At 42.5% G+C, this 15,989-nt stretch overlaps 1 protein-coding gene across 50 annotated transcripts in view; it reads right to left on the bottom strand.

Moving 5' to 3' along the window:
- Nucleotides 1-8,773: 8,773 nt before the first annotated feature.
- Nucleotides 8,774-15,989, bottom strand: part of SORBS1 (sorbin and SH3 domain containing 1) — a 296,558-nt gene continuing 289,342 nt past the window's right edge. For all 50 annotated transcript variants that reach the window (XM_075610940.1, XM_075610957.1, XM_075610946.1 and 47 more), the window contains one exon: nucleotides 8,774-13,296. In XM_075610940.1, the coding sequence (XP_075467055.1) occupies nucleotides 13,229-13,296 (68 nt within the window). In that variant the 3' untranslated portion in view covers nucleotides 8,774-13,228. The remainder of the gene's footprint in view (nucleotides 13,297-15,989) is intronic.

Genomic DNA, 15,989 nt, shown 5'->3' on the forward strand with positions numbered 1-15,989 from the left:
ACCTCCATCTTGATTGCTATTCAGTAACATGTTTAAAGGGTTAATTATGGGTGATGGGTGCATGTTTCACCCAAAGCTAACACTTGCATGTGTAAACATGGTGAGCTGAATCATGGGAGGGGTTTTATTGCCTCTGGCTGTTGCCTTTCCTGTGATGTCACTGTGTGTTCAGCAAGTTCTTGTACGGCCAGAGTCCCCCACTCCCCTTATCTTTCTTAGTTCTCTGATTAGGGTAAAGGTGAACAAACCACTTGATATAGACAAACACTCCCCCTGGGCCCAGAAGAAATTCAAATTGTAAATTATTTCCAAAAGAATGAAAGCAGCCAATGCTATTAGCATGGTTGCATTTGTTTGCTGAAGACAGTTGGATAGAAGAGCGGGGGTGTAAGGGAGGGGCACCATGGCCATTTGGGCTCCCATGCTGGTGGTCAAGGAATGGTTCTTGGAAAGGAAGGGGTGGGATCATCAGGGGGGTATAAATAAGCCCCTCCCTAAGCAACCCTCTATTTCCTGTTGGTGCAGTTTTGCACCACACCACCCTTTCACTCAGGCCCAGATTAGTCACCTGCCCCAGATACATACTCAGGGCCTCTCCAACCAATCTCCCCCCCTCATTACCTCATTACCGATTGGACCCTGAGTGTGAGGATGGTGAGGCATTCTGGCCGGTCGCGGTGAGCGGTACTGCTCGGGACGAGGTGGAAAGGGCATTGGTCTCTGTACAGGCAGAGGCACAGGAGAGGGGTCCCGAGTGGATGCTGAGCCGGCTGTTTGGAAAGAGAGGGAGAGCAGCAGCGGAGCATCCAGAAGTGGAACCGACGGAAGCAGCTGCGGGGAGCCACGACCATGTGGTCCACCAGTAGAGAACCATAAGAGGCGCTTGCAGCCCATTGAACCCTTGAGTTTGGGCTGAGTGGAAGCTGGGCCTCAGTGGGGGCTAACATGCAAAAGAGGCCCTTTGCAGGGCGGTTAATGCTGATGGGAAGGGAGTTCTGCAGGAGCAAGGAAGCCCATTCATTTTGTTACAATTTCACAGGAGATGAGAGGAATGGAGGTCCGGGAACATTTTCAGGAGTCATACAATTGGCGGACTAACTGGCTGCAGGAAGTGGTAGATTGAGCTCCTTGCAGACACAGCAGGGCGAGGGGGTTAGGGTTTGGAGCATATTGGGGCAGTAAGTGCTGTGAAGAGCGATGGGAGTGGAGCAACTCAGGATCAGTCAAAATGTGGTTTTCCCTGAGCTATTCCCACATCTTGGTGGCAGTGGAGATCTGGGAGGGTGGATAGGAATCACTGGCCCACTGCCATGTAATGTTTTGGTCAGATAATTTGGCACTGGTGTAGGCTATCCTTGCCGGGGGGGAACATTTGCCGAGATGACTGGTATTGTGCTGTTTACGGGGTAACATACTGTTTTGGACTTTAATAACGGATGTACTGTCCCGCTTTCAGTTTCCCCTGTTCAGGTCTCTAGCTCTGGGGGCAGAAAAGTGAGGCTACAGATGTCCAAGCAACCTATGAAAGTTGGGAGTGGTAAGATATGGGAATTGGTGAAGGGGTCTGTGGCTCCAAGCTTTTGGGCAGCTAATGTGCGGTCATAGGAAGAGTGGTTAACCCTATGAGAGGATTTGGGGGCTATGGATTCGGCTGAATCTCAGGCCGAGGCACTACGGTCACGGCTGCTTAATAAGGCCTGTAATATAGAGCGCGCTGTTGCGCTATCATGCTTGCACGTCAATTACAATTGACTGTGGGAGGCTGACGTTGATACAGTCGAGACGCGCGCGCGTACGGCCGTGAGCGGTGGCACGGCAGACCAGAGAAAGTACAAGAGAATTGCATTTTCGCGCTGTTGCCGCACCACGTGACCAAACACAGCACGGCCTGGCGCTGTGACGTCATAGCCTTACCCCTAGCTGCGCGCGTCACCGCTTACCCTCTACAAACGAAACGCCCGCTCCACATCCGCGCGCAACGCTGTGCGCGCGCCCGCACACACACCAGCGCACACTATATTACAAGCCTAAGGAGAGCGGTTATTCGCCCAGTGTGGCAGAGTGGGCTTTAGCAGGGGTTTCATTTTATTGTGAATTGATGGATTGGGTGGATATAGTGCAATATTTTGTAGTTGGCCGGGTGGAAACAACTGGCTAGGTCAGTAGATGCTAGAAGGCCAGTGTCCCCATCTATGACAAAAAAATTAGGCGACCCAATCCCCCACATCAGCGACCTCCACGAGTGCATCTCTAAGTAAGAAATAAAAAGAGCTGTAAATACAATATTCCTTTATATAATAAAAAAATGCAGATATTAAAAACGTACAATTAGGTAATTATCAGTAAGCGCCGATCACATTGGTAATAGTCCAAAGCTTGATTTCCATCGCACTGAGGAGTATCCAGCAGCCTGCGTCACTGCTCATAAATCCTGTGTAGACAAACATTGTTAAAGAGAGGGACTGGGCCCTGGGGGATAAACCACCCAACAAGGAACATATAACCCAGATCACGCAAGAAATTATGTAAACATGTCGGGACACCTTGTCATTTTCTGCGCTATAGCAGGACATTCTTGAGGCCAGATATTAACATGATATGAGTTAAACCTGGGGAGGTTCCGCTTTACAACACTGGGGCCTATCCAGCCTGCTGGCTTTACCACTAATAGATTCTGTGGGATGAAATGATGCAGACGCTGCAAGTGATCACTACATAGGCCAGTGTTTCCCAACTCCAGTCCTCAGGGAACCCCAACAACAAGTCAGGTCTTAAGGATATCCCTGCTCCAGCACAGGTGGCTCAGTCAAAATGACTGAGCAGCTGATTGACCCACCTGTGCTGCAGCAGGGATATCCTTAAGACCTGACCTGTTGGGGTTCCCTGAGGACTGTAGTTGGGAAACACTGACATAGGCCAATGCTCAACACCTGCTCCTCCTGCTTCCCGGGACCAAATTACCACACCTGTTCCCCAGGGCCTCATCAACCTCTACTCTTGCCCTGCTGGGGTCCCATCACCCCTCCCCCTGCCCCCAGGAACATTTCTTTATTTAGTCAGCGTAAGTAAATTAGGGACAGGCACATGACCACGGCAGTAATGCTGTTTTTGAAATATCCGTGCTTTCTCTTTAGGTTGTGTTATCATTGATGCAAACCTGTAACTATAGTTATGCCCGTATATTTTGAGATATCACACAAAATCTTTTGTGTTTCATATGTATGTATGTCTTTAGTGATACTGTATAGCGGCCAAAAGAGACAACACAATACACAGAATTATAACACAATAAATGCAACACAAAACGGAAAGTGTAAGTAAATTGGCATTTCCATTTGTAATGTACTATTTATTGCTTTTTGAAACAGTCTAAAATGTTCCTAATAAAAATGAGGTTCCTCTCAGTTTTACACTTTTACTTTTCTAAATTCGTAATTACTAAATACCTGTCTTTACACGAAAGCCTGCCTGATTTGTGAGGAGCTATATATTTCCTTCAATTCATTTTTGATAGAGAATTTCATTTATTAAAGATGTATTCACCATACTGTACAATAGGGTGTCTGGTTGGATGTTTCTGGGGTTTCTTCCCCTGTTAACTGATTTATTTATTTTTTTGTTACATATGAGTTATTCGTGCAAAATGAGACCACAAACACGACTGCTCCTCTCTTCTTCCGGATATTACTGGATTTCAAACAGCATTAAAGCAGCTCTCCTGGGGACCCTATATGGTTTTATTTTTTTAATAGGTTAGAAGCAGGGGGGTCTCCGGAGCCGAACTGCATTGATTTCAGCTCCAGGGACACCCTGCTTCCAGTGATACTTACCTCCGTAGTGGGTACCGGTATCTTTCGGCTATTTAAATGTCCCGCGTCACTCTAGTTTCTAGCCTTAACCAGTACAAGCAAGTACTGTACCTTTAGGAGAAACGACTGAGGTAGACAAGATGTGACATGGCAGCCATCTTGGAAGGTGCAGTTCTAACCTGCTGTTGTGGCAGCTAAGCGCTATGCAGCTGCTGAGGCAAATCACTAAATACTCTTATGTTAAATAAATTGTTTATTCTTACCTTTATCTAGCAAGTGTTCTTGAAGAAGTTAAGTGTTTCTGTATAACTGAGAACATAACAATGGCGATGAGGATAGGATCCTACGCGAACATTTCACCATCTATGAGAAATCCATAATTTTAAATTGGAGGAAGGTGGTAGTACCAACATCCGGGAGACAAAATAATTTACTTGGCACACTCAAGTTATTTGGGACTTGTCAGAGCAAAACAGTTACTCCAGGAGTATGGTTTCTCAAAATGGGCTCAATAGTGAAGGAACAAGTAAAGAACTGTCCCTTATGTCCACTGGTGTCCAAGAGTACACTCTCCACTAATTCATGCAAACCAGGATTGGACGGTATAAAAAGTTGACTACTTTCACTGCAATAGTTTATAGCAGTGTTTTTCAACAGGGATTCCCCTCGCAGCCCCAAAGGGTTCCCTGCAATTTTCAGGTCATTTAAAAATTGTACCAAATACAGAAAAATTTACAATGCATCTGATGTCCGATGCACTATTACAGAGGGTGGGGGTTTCTTACAATGCATCTGATGTCCGATGCACTATTACAGAGGGTGGGGGTTCCTAAGAATTTCACATAGGGTTCCTTCACCAAACAAAGGTTGGAAACCACTGGTTTATAGTACAGGTAAACCCCGTTATAGCGCGGTCCTCGGGGGTCACCCAATCCGACCGCGCTAGACCCGGGGTCGCGCTAATTTTAAAAAAAAATGGCCGCTGCATGCCTGATTGGGAGGGAGGGAGGAGGGAAGGAAGGAAGAGGTGGCCGGAAGCACTACACGTCCCCTAGCAACGGCGAGTCCAGCCGCAACCTGCTCCTTACCTCCCACCACCGGCATCCATTTCCTCCCCCCCATGCCCCCACACCTACACCCTCTCCTTGGCATAACCCACGCGGCCCTCCGAGTCCCAGCCTGCTCCTCACTCACCCCCCCTCCTCGGCATAGCCAACGCGGCCCTCCAAGTCCCAGCCTGCTCCTAACTTACCCCCCCTCCTCGGCATAGCCCACGCGGCCCTCCGAGTCCCAGCCTGCTCCTCACTCACCCTCCCTCCTCCCGACACCCCCCCTCCTCCCGACACCCCCCCCCTCCTCCTGATGCCAGTTCCGCTCCAATCTCAGCAGCCGACACCAAAGGTAGGGAGGGGGAGTGGGAGGTGTGGTGTAGTGTGCTGTGAGAGTGTGTTGTGAGTGCTGTGAGAGTGTGCTGTGAGTGCTGTGTGCTGAGAGCTGTGTGCTGTGAGAGTGTGCTGTGAGAGTGTGTGCAGTGAGAGTGTGTGCAGTGAGAGTGTGTGCAAAAAAAAACCGGGAGCAACGTGAAAACCGCGTTATAACCGATTTTGCGTTATAACGGGTCACGCTATAACGGGGTTTACCTGTATAAACAAATTCACAAATGAGGATGCATTATTGGCACCACTGGCATAACATCTAGGGACACATTTACTAAGTCATCTTCTGTCATAAGACCCCTTCCAGCGCTAACAGACCCCTTAATTCTATTCAAGTCAATAGGTCAGAAGTGGTCTTCCAGGGCTGGTAGGTGCCTTTGAGCAGAACATTGTTTAGTAAGTATGGGCCCCTATAATGCAAATGGTATAGCCTATGGTTAATGGCACTTGGTAGAAGGTGTAGCCTATGGGTAATAGTATTTCCATGACGTGGGTAGGTCACTATATCAGTGTAGGCTGTAAAATATATGGAAAACAAATACACAATATGCAAATCTAAAATCTCATTGGCAATAAATGCTCCCTTATTAGTTTTATCATTTAATTTATAGTACGCCAACAATTATTTCATAGTTTGTAAAGAGTACTGCTACTTTTTTAGTCACAAACCCAGAATACCCAGATCTTTCTGAGCAGAACAGCTGCAGTTTTTATAAACGTTCTTGCTACATCAGCATTATTCCTTCCACACCTTTTCGGCATAGGAAATATCTACAGGTAGTCTTCGCTGTCCAACGTTTCACTTTACAACGAATGGCATATCCAACACTTTACAATGCAACCCTATGGGCCGTTTTCTGACTCTTGAATGCGTTATCCAACGCTCACTGCCACTGATTAACATGGGACTCACTTTACAACGGTTTCACTATCCAACGCTACTTCCAGAACGGATTCCGTTGGATAACCGGGGACTGCCTGTATTGTATCAATATGGTAACGTTTAGTCTCAGACAGACTAGGTTTGCTCAAGCAGATACTATTCGCACATAATAGTGTACTAGATAAAACATGCACCGAGGTGTCTGTGACCCTATTCCATGGGGGCTCAACGCCAGTCCTCAACATCCCCCCTTCTCCTCCCCAACAGGTCAGGTTTTCAGGATATCCCAGCGTCAGCACAGGTGGCTCAATCAGTTACTCAGTCAAAGACTGAGCCTTTGATTGAGCCACCTGTGCCGAAGCAGGGACTGATTGAGCCACCTGTGCTGATGCAGGGATATCCTTAAAACCTGACCTGTTGGGGGGGAGGGGAGCCTTGAGGACTGGAGTTGAACACCGCTGTCCTATTCAATGTACTTTCTTTACAGCTGTGCTCTCCTTGTTAGAGAGGCTTTAGGTACCGCTGACTCCATTATGACCCATCTTGAAAGTGCGCTCCATGTGCGAGATAGGCGTATCCCACAATTTGCTTCCCAAACATTTTCGCAAAAGTTTTCAAGAAATTCCAATTTTCCGAAAATGTTTTTTTTTTTTTAATACCAGAAAAAGTGTCAACCAACACACACACACACACACACACACACACACACACACACACTAGCGATTTCTGACACATTTAACGTGAACATAAGCGCTGCTAGAACTAGTTCAGCATCTATTCCTGTTTGCAGCGCCGGAGGAACCCAGTAGTTGAGACTGAGAAGCCTGTTGCATGGGATAATCAGTCTCCACCCTTCCTCACAAAGGAGTGGGCAATTGGGTATTGGATAAAAGTAGTGAGGGGCTTGACTGAGGGTGCGTGCTCTTGCACACTCAGGGATTGAAGCCTCTTGTTCTCTATGATTCTCCCTGACACAGTTTAAAGTCAGCCAGTAATATTTACTCACTTTTGGTTTGATCGAACTTTCAAGAAGTTTGACCAAGCTGCAAACATTGTGATCAAACTTTTTTCTGGAGGTGCTTTTCTTACAAAAATGGACAGGAAATCAGTAGTTTTTAAGGCCGGCAGTTTGTTGTTTGCTATATATTGTATCACTTACCTTCCAGCTTAGCTTGTGAAAGAATCCCCATTCTCCCTCCCTTTTATATTTGGGTTTTATAGTGGGTTGTCCAGTGATAGGTATCGGTTTGGTAAGGTGTTCGTGAAGGGGTAACATCTTGGATGCTAATGGGTCAATTTTGTCACAGCATTATGGGTTGTGTTATCGTTGCAGCATGGCGGGACATTGTCATTATCGTTGTGGGGACCTTGCTGGTTTGGCTTTTGGTGGAGGTCGGCAGATGGGGGAGGTGGTGCCCTACGAGGCTAACGCGGCGGGTGTGGGAGTGCCCCCCCCCAGTAATGTGATCAGTGTCCTCAGGATATTGGCGGAGGCGTCTGTTTGGGATTCAAGCCACAGGTATCCTGGGGGCTTTATAGTGTGTGGTAATTCGGAGAAAACTGGCAGGTCCTTGAGGAAGTTAAAATTGCTGTGTTGTATATCGACTATTATTATGTTGTATTTAATAAATGCGCCGACACTTGAAACCCACTAACTATGGTGTCAGTGTATTTTATTTAATGCTGGGAAATGGGGACAAAATCCGAGGCGGGGTAAGTCAGGCTCACAGCCGCAAGGGGTAAATGATGTGGAAGTAGAAAACAATGCACTAGGTTTTCCTTTAGCCATAGATGCCGAAATAAATATAGGCTGCACATCTGGTTCCCAAGATGACTATAATCATTAAAAATGAGCTGTAAAGTGAATAAAAGAACCCATACTTAAACAATTTATTATTTATGACAAAACAGCTGGTGGCCAAATTAAGATCAATGTGCATACATGCCAACTGATTAAAACAATATTTACTGCAGAAGTGGAAAACATTCCCCTGTAAACAGAGATTAAGGGAAGGGTTACAGATCTTTGGTACCATTAATGACGTACTAAAGTAACTAACTACATGTTTCCCATGACTCAACCAAAGAACCACTCATTTTAGTGTCGGCTGCGTCCAGGATTTCCTCTTGCATTCAAGGGAAATTGATAGTAGGACTGTCTGGGACTGATTATACAGATAAGTTAAAACAATAACGCTGGAATAAAAACATGGAACGGCCGCTTGTGTCATTTTCTTATAGCCTAAACAGATGTAGCAGATGTTATTGCTTCGGTTGACACACACAACGCGCCAGCAAACACCTGTGTGTTTGAATTAGACGCACGTGAAAAAAGGACGGAGCGATTTCAACTGCTAGCACGCTGCATCTGTATATCAGTGTCTGATGCAAAAGGCATGAAGCTTCTTTTGTCCGTATGCTACACTACAATTCTAAGTCCAGTAAAATGATATATTTGGGTGTCTACCCCTTGTGTGGGAAAGTGAATGCACAGTAAAAATGTCATGCACATTATTAAGTGTCAAACTTGACTTATTCCATCTGATGGCCGAGGGTCTGAAAAAGAAAACCTATTTCATGTAAAAGTGCTGGAGAAGGAGGAGGGGATGTACATCGTTTACAAAAATATCAGACAAACACAAAGGTTATTCAATGCTTTCATTTATTATGATTCAAAATATAATGCACTGCAATGAGAAAACAACATAACATAACTTTTAAGGTGAAGAGCAAAGTGAGAACTTAAAATGCTTTAAGTGTTCTGTACTATATAAAGTCAGTAAGGTTATGATACTAATGTATTCTTATTGTGAGTTACCCAATTCTTAACATAGTTCTAAATACTGTGGCTTAAATGCAAAACAGTTGAAGGTTAAAACATTAATAAAACAATGGATATGTTTTCAAAAAGGTGGTCAAGTGTTATTCTTTTAACCGTGTCATATATATTTTGTGCTGAAGTCTTCATGTGAAGTTTTAACTAAACTCCTTCATTTAAATTAAACTCAAAAATCTCTTCCACCCTCCCCCAACGGTCGTCATCTTTTTATTTTCCCGTCGAGCCATTTAAATTATTTTGGATTCTATACAAGATTACATACATGTTCTTTACAAAGTCAAATATACATATTTACAATCACTAACTCTTAGTAACTGGTTCTCACTTAAAAGTAATTTGTATAAATGGAGAAAAAAAAAATCTTTAATACCGGGAACACAGTTAATATATCAAAACATATTGCTAGTCATGCCAACTTAGCTGCAATTGTTAATAAATCTGTATAAAAGCATCAGCAAAAAAATAGTCGTTTTTACATTATTAAATATATTTTGTTATGACAAAAGAACATTTGGAATCTTGTTTTTCTTTTTATTGCTGCAAGGTGCAAACTTGCAGTGATTTTTTTTTTTTTTGTAACAAATGTGTTCATTTTACAGGTGTATACTGTTTGTGACACTCTCGTGTCAACAGAGACTTGGATTGGAGATGGTTTATGGAACTAATAAGAATTGTCTTGCTTTCAAACTCTTTCCAAACAAAGCAACTTAAAATATCAGGATGTATTTTTTTAAAATTTCATTTAAAAGTGCAGTCCTACCTAACGTCGGAGGTCAGCCTCCTAATACTGAGATTAGTGAGGTTTGGGTGTCTGGATAAATAAAAGGGCATTTGAAGAGCAAAGTAACGACTTCTATTAGTAATGCTCTATTAAAGTCTGTAAGTCAGCTGGGGTTAATAATCAGTGAGACTGCTTCCAAACCGCAGAGACTGGTGAAAAGCAGTGAGTGTTCAACTGTGTTTTGACATACTGTATATGGGGGTTACAATAAAGGGAAAGCACTCAGCTAGGTAACACGGTCTGTCTTTTTTTAATGCATTGCTGGCCCCAATGGCAGCATAAGGGTTAAGAAATGTTTAAAGGAGAAGTTCCACCCTATTTGAGTTTTATTTTTAAAATGTATTTATCTTTTTACTTGGTTGGGAAGCAAGGGGTCCGAGCTAGAGTTAAAATGAGAACCAGGGGTTCCCTGGAGTTAAAAATCACTCAATATACTTGCAGCTGAATGTAGCGCTGGTGCCGCCTCCTAAACAAAATGGCTGTTAAAACAGTCTGCATCACATGGGCCAGTATCAGCTTCTTGTTGGCTGAAGTCACAGAGGGGATTAAATACCAGGTAGTATCCAACACTATCTTTCCCGGTATGTATCTTGGAATCCAGGTGGTCCCCGGAGCGGACGTTAACACGGTTGAGCTCTGGGGATCCGCTGCTTCCTAGCCATGTAAAAGAAAAAGAAGGGGTCCAGAGGGGTGACTTCTGCTTTAATAGCTCTGCATTTGAATGCCTAAACCCCCAGACTGAATATAATAGTAAGATATGTAATCTAATGCAGTGGTTCAACCTTCTTTTGAGCAAGGGCACCCTGAAGGATTTTTTTTAAATATCGGGGCACCTCCCTCCTCCCTTATACGCATATACACAGAACCTCCTTTTCACAAGCACACACCCAACACAGTCACCCCCCTCTTCTTTTACACTCCACATTCACTCTCACACATCATACTCACCCTGTTACTCAACACATACTCCACATTCCCCCCCCATCTCACCCAGCACACTGACCCTCACCCTCTTTCTTAATCAAAAACACCTCATACACCCCCCCTCACGTCGTCTCACTCACACCACATAGCCTCCCTCTCCATACAAAGCCATCACCTACCTCCCTTCCCCCACACATCCACGCCACATCCCACCTCTCTTTCGAGCCACACACCTCAAATATGTCAGCTGCTCAGAGGGTGACTCCTGCGCTGTCTGGAGAGGAAGAGGCTCTTCTCTCTCCTCTGTGCCGGGCTGAGACAGGAGAAGAGGATCGCAGCCTCTATGTCTCCAAACGGCGCGGGACGTGCATGCAGAGCAGCCAGCTGAGTTTTTCCCCTGGGGACGAGGCACCCTTGGCAGCGGGTCATGGCCCACAAGAGTTCCCCAGGTCCCTGGTTGACAAACACTTCTCTAATGCAGGGGTGCTCAACTCCAGTCCTCAAGAGCCCCCAACAGGTCGGGATTTAAGAATATCCAAGCTTCAGCACAGGTGGCCCAGTCAGTGGCTCAGTCAAAGACTGAGCCACTGATTGGGCCACCTGTGCTGAAGCAGGGACTGATTCAGCCACCTGTACTGAAGCAGGGACTTATTGAGCCACCTGTGCTGAAGTAGAGACTGATTGAGCCACCTGTACTGAAGCAGGGATATCCTGAAAACCTGACTTGTTGGGGGGAATTGAGGACTGGAGTTGAGCTTCACTGCTCTAATGCAGGGGTGCGCAAACTCGTATAAGATTATGTTAATTCATTGGTTATACATAAAATCTGGTCTAGCAGAGGTCTGATTGTGAAATATACAGCTATATACACTGCTTTTGTCATAGGCTGGTTATGGTGATCTACTGTACTTAATTAGGGAAAAAATGGTACGAAATCTGCAGCAATCAATGCTATTATGTCGTTAAGTAGTCTTGAATATGCTAGTCCAGAGTATCATGAATTAAAAAAAAAAAAAAAAAAAAAAAAAAAAACATTTTTTATTACAATCTTACGATCATAAAAAAAAAGGGGGGGGGGGGTATTTTTGGTGTAGAAAGCCTTCCCATGTTTACAGTACATCTGCATCATGTGACTGCTTCTGGAGTGATCACATGATGCGACTGGTGAGGATGCCAGAAATGGAAGTATGTGCCAATGATGTACCCAGTCTGTAAATGTTAAAATACAGGTAATAAAACCATCACTTGTGAGCACAAAAATGTCTCAGACAGGTCTGCAACCCTGCTTCTAACCATTATCTCTCAACATACAATGCTTCCTCTGCAGCTAGGGATTCTGGGAAGTGACATGCCATTACCCAGAATCCCTAGCTGCAGTGGAAGCATTGTATGCGAAGAGATAATGGTGAAAAGCAGGGTTGCAGACCTGTCAAACATTTGTGCTCACAGGTGATATTTTTATTTGCTGTATGCTGTACGGTGGAGGGTTTTTGTCACTTTTTTTTTTACCCACCATAAATTATTTAATGTGTGGTTAAAATACAGATCAAAGAGATTTGCTCCAATGTTTAATAAATAAAGATCTTTGTGAGTTTTTTTTGTTGTCTTTTTTAATGTAGTATGGGATCAAAATGAAAAGAATCGAAGCAGAAGCATTTATTCAAACCATATTTTTGGGGGGGAAACTGCCAAGTTGGACTGCACTTTAAAAATGATTTAAATCTTTAACGATTCAGATTTAAGATTGTTGCACTTGTTATGCCTAGTACTCCTGATTGAATTTATGGTAACATAGTTGACAGAATTATGTATTTTTGGTTTTTTTAAATGCAACACTATTGCTTTCATTAACCCCTCCAGCACCCAAAGGGATTAATTGTAATTACAGGCATGCATTAAAGGATTTTGTCACGCCGTCTACTGTATATGATAAAGTCTCTCTTTTTGCTACTTAACATTATCTCAGCATGCACACAAATCCTTTAATGCACACACTGTCGTTTCATTGTGTGTCAAAAGACCACATCAAAGATCATGCAACTACCTCAGAGTTTTAACACCTTTCCTGTAAAACTGGAAAATGATCACACAGTAATTATGTTGCCATTATACAATGTAATTCTAAGTATAAAATTGCAAATGTAACAGCAAAAAAAACCCCACCCCTATCTTGAACAAAAATACATTATATCTTTCATCCTATCTAACCAAATCTGTCTAGTTAGGATCAAAATGCTTGAGCTTATCTTTAGGAGAAAATAAAACATAACTATTAAATTAAAGTTAGGCGTACAAGAAGATAATAATGCAAAAGGCAGCATGTTAACCAGAAATGTGAATTGCATTAAATAATTATTCACTGCCTCGTGCATAAGAAACTCAGGGGGGTAGCATTTCAAACTCAATACTGTCATATGTAAACCATACACCTCTTACGTATAATTTTATCTATTACATTCAGAAATTGCCTTCAGTTAACAATATACATAACAAGCAAGTTTTTTTGTGTTTTTTTTAAAGAATGTATCTTAGTAATGCTGCAAATATATATCTTCTTTAGTAGAACACAGATTTAACATAATTGCCTGGAAAAGTACCAAATAGTTTGGTTCTTCTTGAAGTACCTGTTGATTGAAAGTGGAAATAAACAAGAGGTTAATATATCATAATAAATAATTTAACTTCTCATTTGTAACGTACAAACATATCCCGCAGCACAGATCTATGCCCCAGTTCTTAATAGTACCACTCCTTTTTTTTTAAGCCACTTTGCCCTCTGATACAGACGGTGAGACAGCATAAATGTCTCTATGTCAAAGTTGATTAACAATTTTATTACATGGAATATGAAGGGGGAAAAAAAAACTATGAGGGATATAAAAACATAAATAATGGAGAGGGGATGGCATATTTGACACATCCCATTATATTGGTACATCAGGCAACTGCTCAAACACCTGCACCTCTAACTAATCTCTAAATTACTTAGTGACTCACAGGAAGCTCCAGCAGTTCAAAGCTGATGGAAAATCCCTTATTACATTGATGGTGGTTTTCAAACGAACTTCATAGCATCAATATGACACAAACTAACTTAAGATAATACTACACATCACTCCCATTGTGTTTCTTTTTTGTAGCAAGTAGAACTAGATAAGCTATTAAAATTACATATTACGGCGATGTACCATCAATATAAACCAACAGGTTACAATTTCAGCAGTATATAGCAGTATATAGCAGTATATAGCAGTAATTAAGAGTGTGTGGATTTTTGTGCATATGTAAATCATTGTATAGATAATTGTGTCGGTCTTTAGACTCTTTACATCATTGCCTTTGTGTGTCTAACAATTACCTGTACGTGTGGAAAAATTGCCTGGCGTTATTGAAATATTCAGAAGTTTGACAACATGGCGTGAGCAGGGTGGATCACTAACGCGTTTCACGCGTTACGACGGCGCTTTTTCAAAGAGTGTAATACTCTGTTGGAATCAGGTGTTTAAATAACTTACCCCCAGCCGGGCGTTACACTACGCTAAACAGTGCGGCGTCTATAGAACCAACAAGATTGACGTAAAGACCGCCAAGACAATCTGCCGACAATAGTGACACCCTCCGAGTGGGGGTAAAATTGCAAGCTAATTACTAACTTTGTATACATTGATAAACAGAAACAATTTCGTCAAGATACATTTAAAACCAACATTATTTATTTATTTAGTTATAAAATATTTTACCAGGAAGTAATACATTGAGAGTTACCTCTCGTTTTCAAGAATGTCCTGGGCACAGAGTTAAGACAAATAATACATGTTTACAAATACAGTTACATAAATGAGCAAGGTATACATTATATACAAGACATTGCATGCACAGTTAAAGATAATATATTATGGGCGTATGTAACAGTTACAGACCAGATTAAAATGTGAGACAGTCTTAGATTTGAAAGAACTTAGACTGGTGGTGGACGTAAGAGTCTATGGTAGGTTGTTCCAGTTTTGGGGTGCACGGTAAGAGAAGGAGGAGCGGCCGGATACTTTGTTGAGCCTTGGGACCATGAACAGTCTTTTGGAGTCTGATCTCAGGTGATAAGTGCTGCATGTGGTAGGGGTGAGGAGCTTGTTCAGGTAGCTGGGTAGCTTGCCCATAAAGAATTTAAAGGCAAGACAGGAAAGGTGAACTTTGCGCCTAGACTCGAGTGATGACCAATCTAGTTCTTTGAGCATTTCGCAGTGATGTGTGTAAGATAGAACAATAGAACCTGCAGATGGAATCATATATTCTAAACGCATTATTTTCTCTTGTAAATAAATGCTCATGTTGACAGATTAATAGATCCCACTGACTGATCATAATAAAGACAGCAGCACATGTGGAAAGACATATGGAATAAATACATAATCTCTCTAACGTGAGTATTATTCCTTATAAAGCTATATGTCGCAACATGTCTCATTGGTATTTATACCATAAATATTTATTTGTACCCTAATATGTTCAAGGTACAATACCTGCATAGATCTCTAAGCAGCTTAAATGATGAAACAAATAGAAGCAAATCTTAGCTCCCATTGTGACTCTGTTGGATCTTTGGGAGATGGTGTCTCTAGGTACGTGGATTCCTACTTACAACCTCTAGTCAGAGCTCTTCGTTCTTATCTGAGAGACTCATCAGATTTGTTATGCACTATGCAAGATTTCACGTGGTGTAACACTTACACTTGGGTAACACTTGACGTTCTGTCCTTATGTACTATTATTAATCACAAATTGGGCATTAAAGCTGCTAGTCACTTCTTAAATCTTTCTAATATTCACACTGCACAGAGCACCTTTATATTAGATTTGATTATATTTTTATTACGACATAATTATTTTATGTTTGACAAACCGTTTTATTTACAGACACAATGGACTGCAATGGGCACTTCTTTTGCACCCTCTTACGCTAATCTTTTTGTGGGTTTTTGGGAGTCTATTCACATTTTCGGCGATTCTGATCCTTATAGAAGATATATAGATTAGATATATATCTAATCCAATACATTTCTCAAGTTATTTAAACACCTGACACCAACAGAGTATTACACTCTTGGAAAAAGAGCTATAATGCGCAAAATGCGTTAGTGATCCACCCTGCTCACGCCATGTTGTCAAACTTCTAAATAAAGCTGTTTTTAATGTAGCCCCATACTTTTTGTGCATGCTGTGCTCCGCTGTTTTTACCTTTGGGATTTCCTGTATGAAGCCTCTAGCGTGACGCACGCACCAGAACTGGACAAGCATCAAATCGTGAGTAACTATCAAGTTA

Source organism: Ascaphus truei, chromosome 8 (genome assembly GCF_040206685.1).
Source record: "Ascaphus truei isolate aAscTru1 chromosome 8, aAscTru1.hap1, whole genome shotgun sequence".
NCBI lineage: Eukaryota > Metazoa > Chordata > Amphibia > Anura > Ascaphidae > Ascaphus > Ascaphus truei.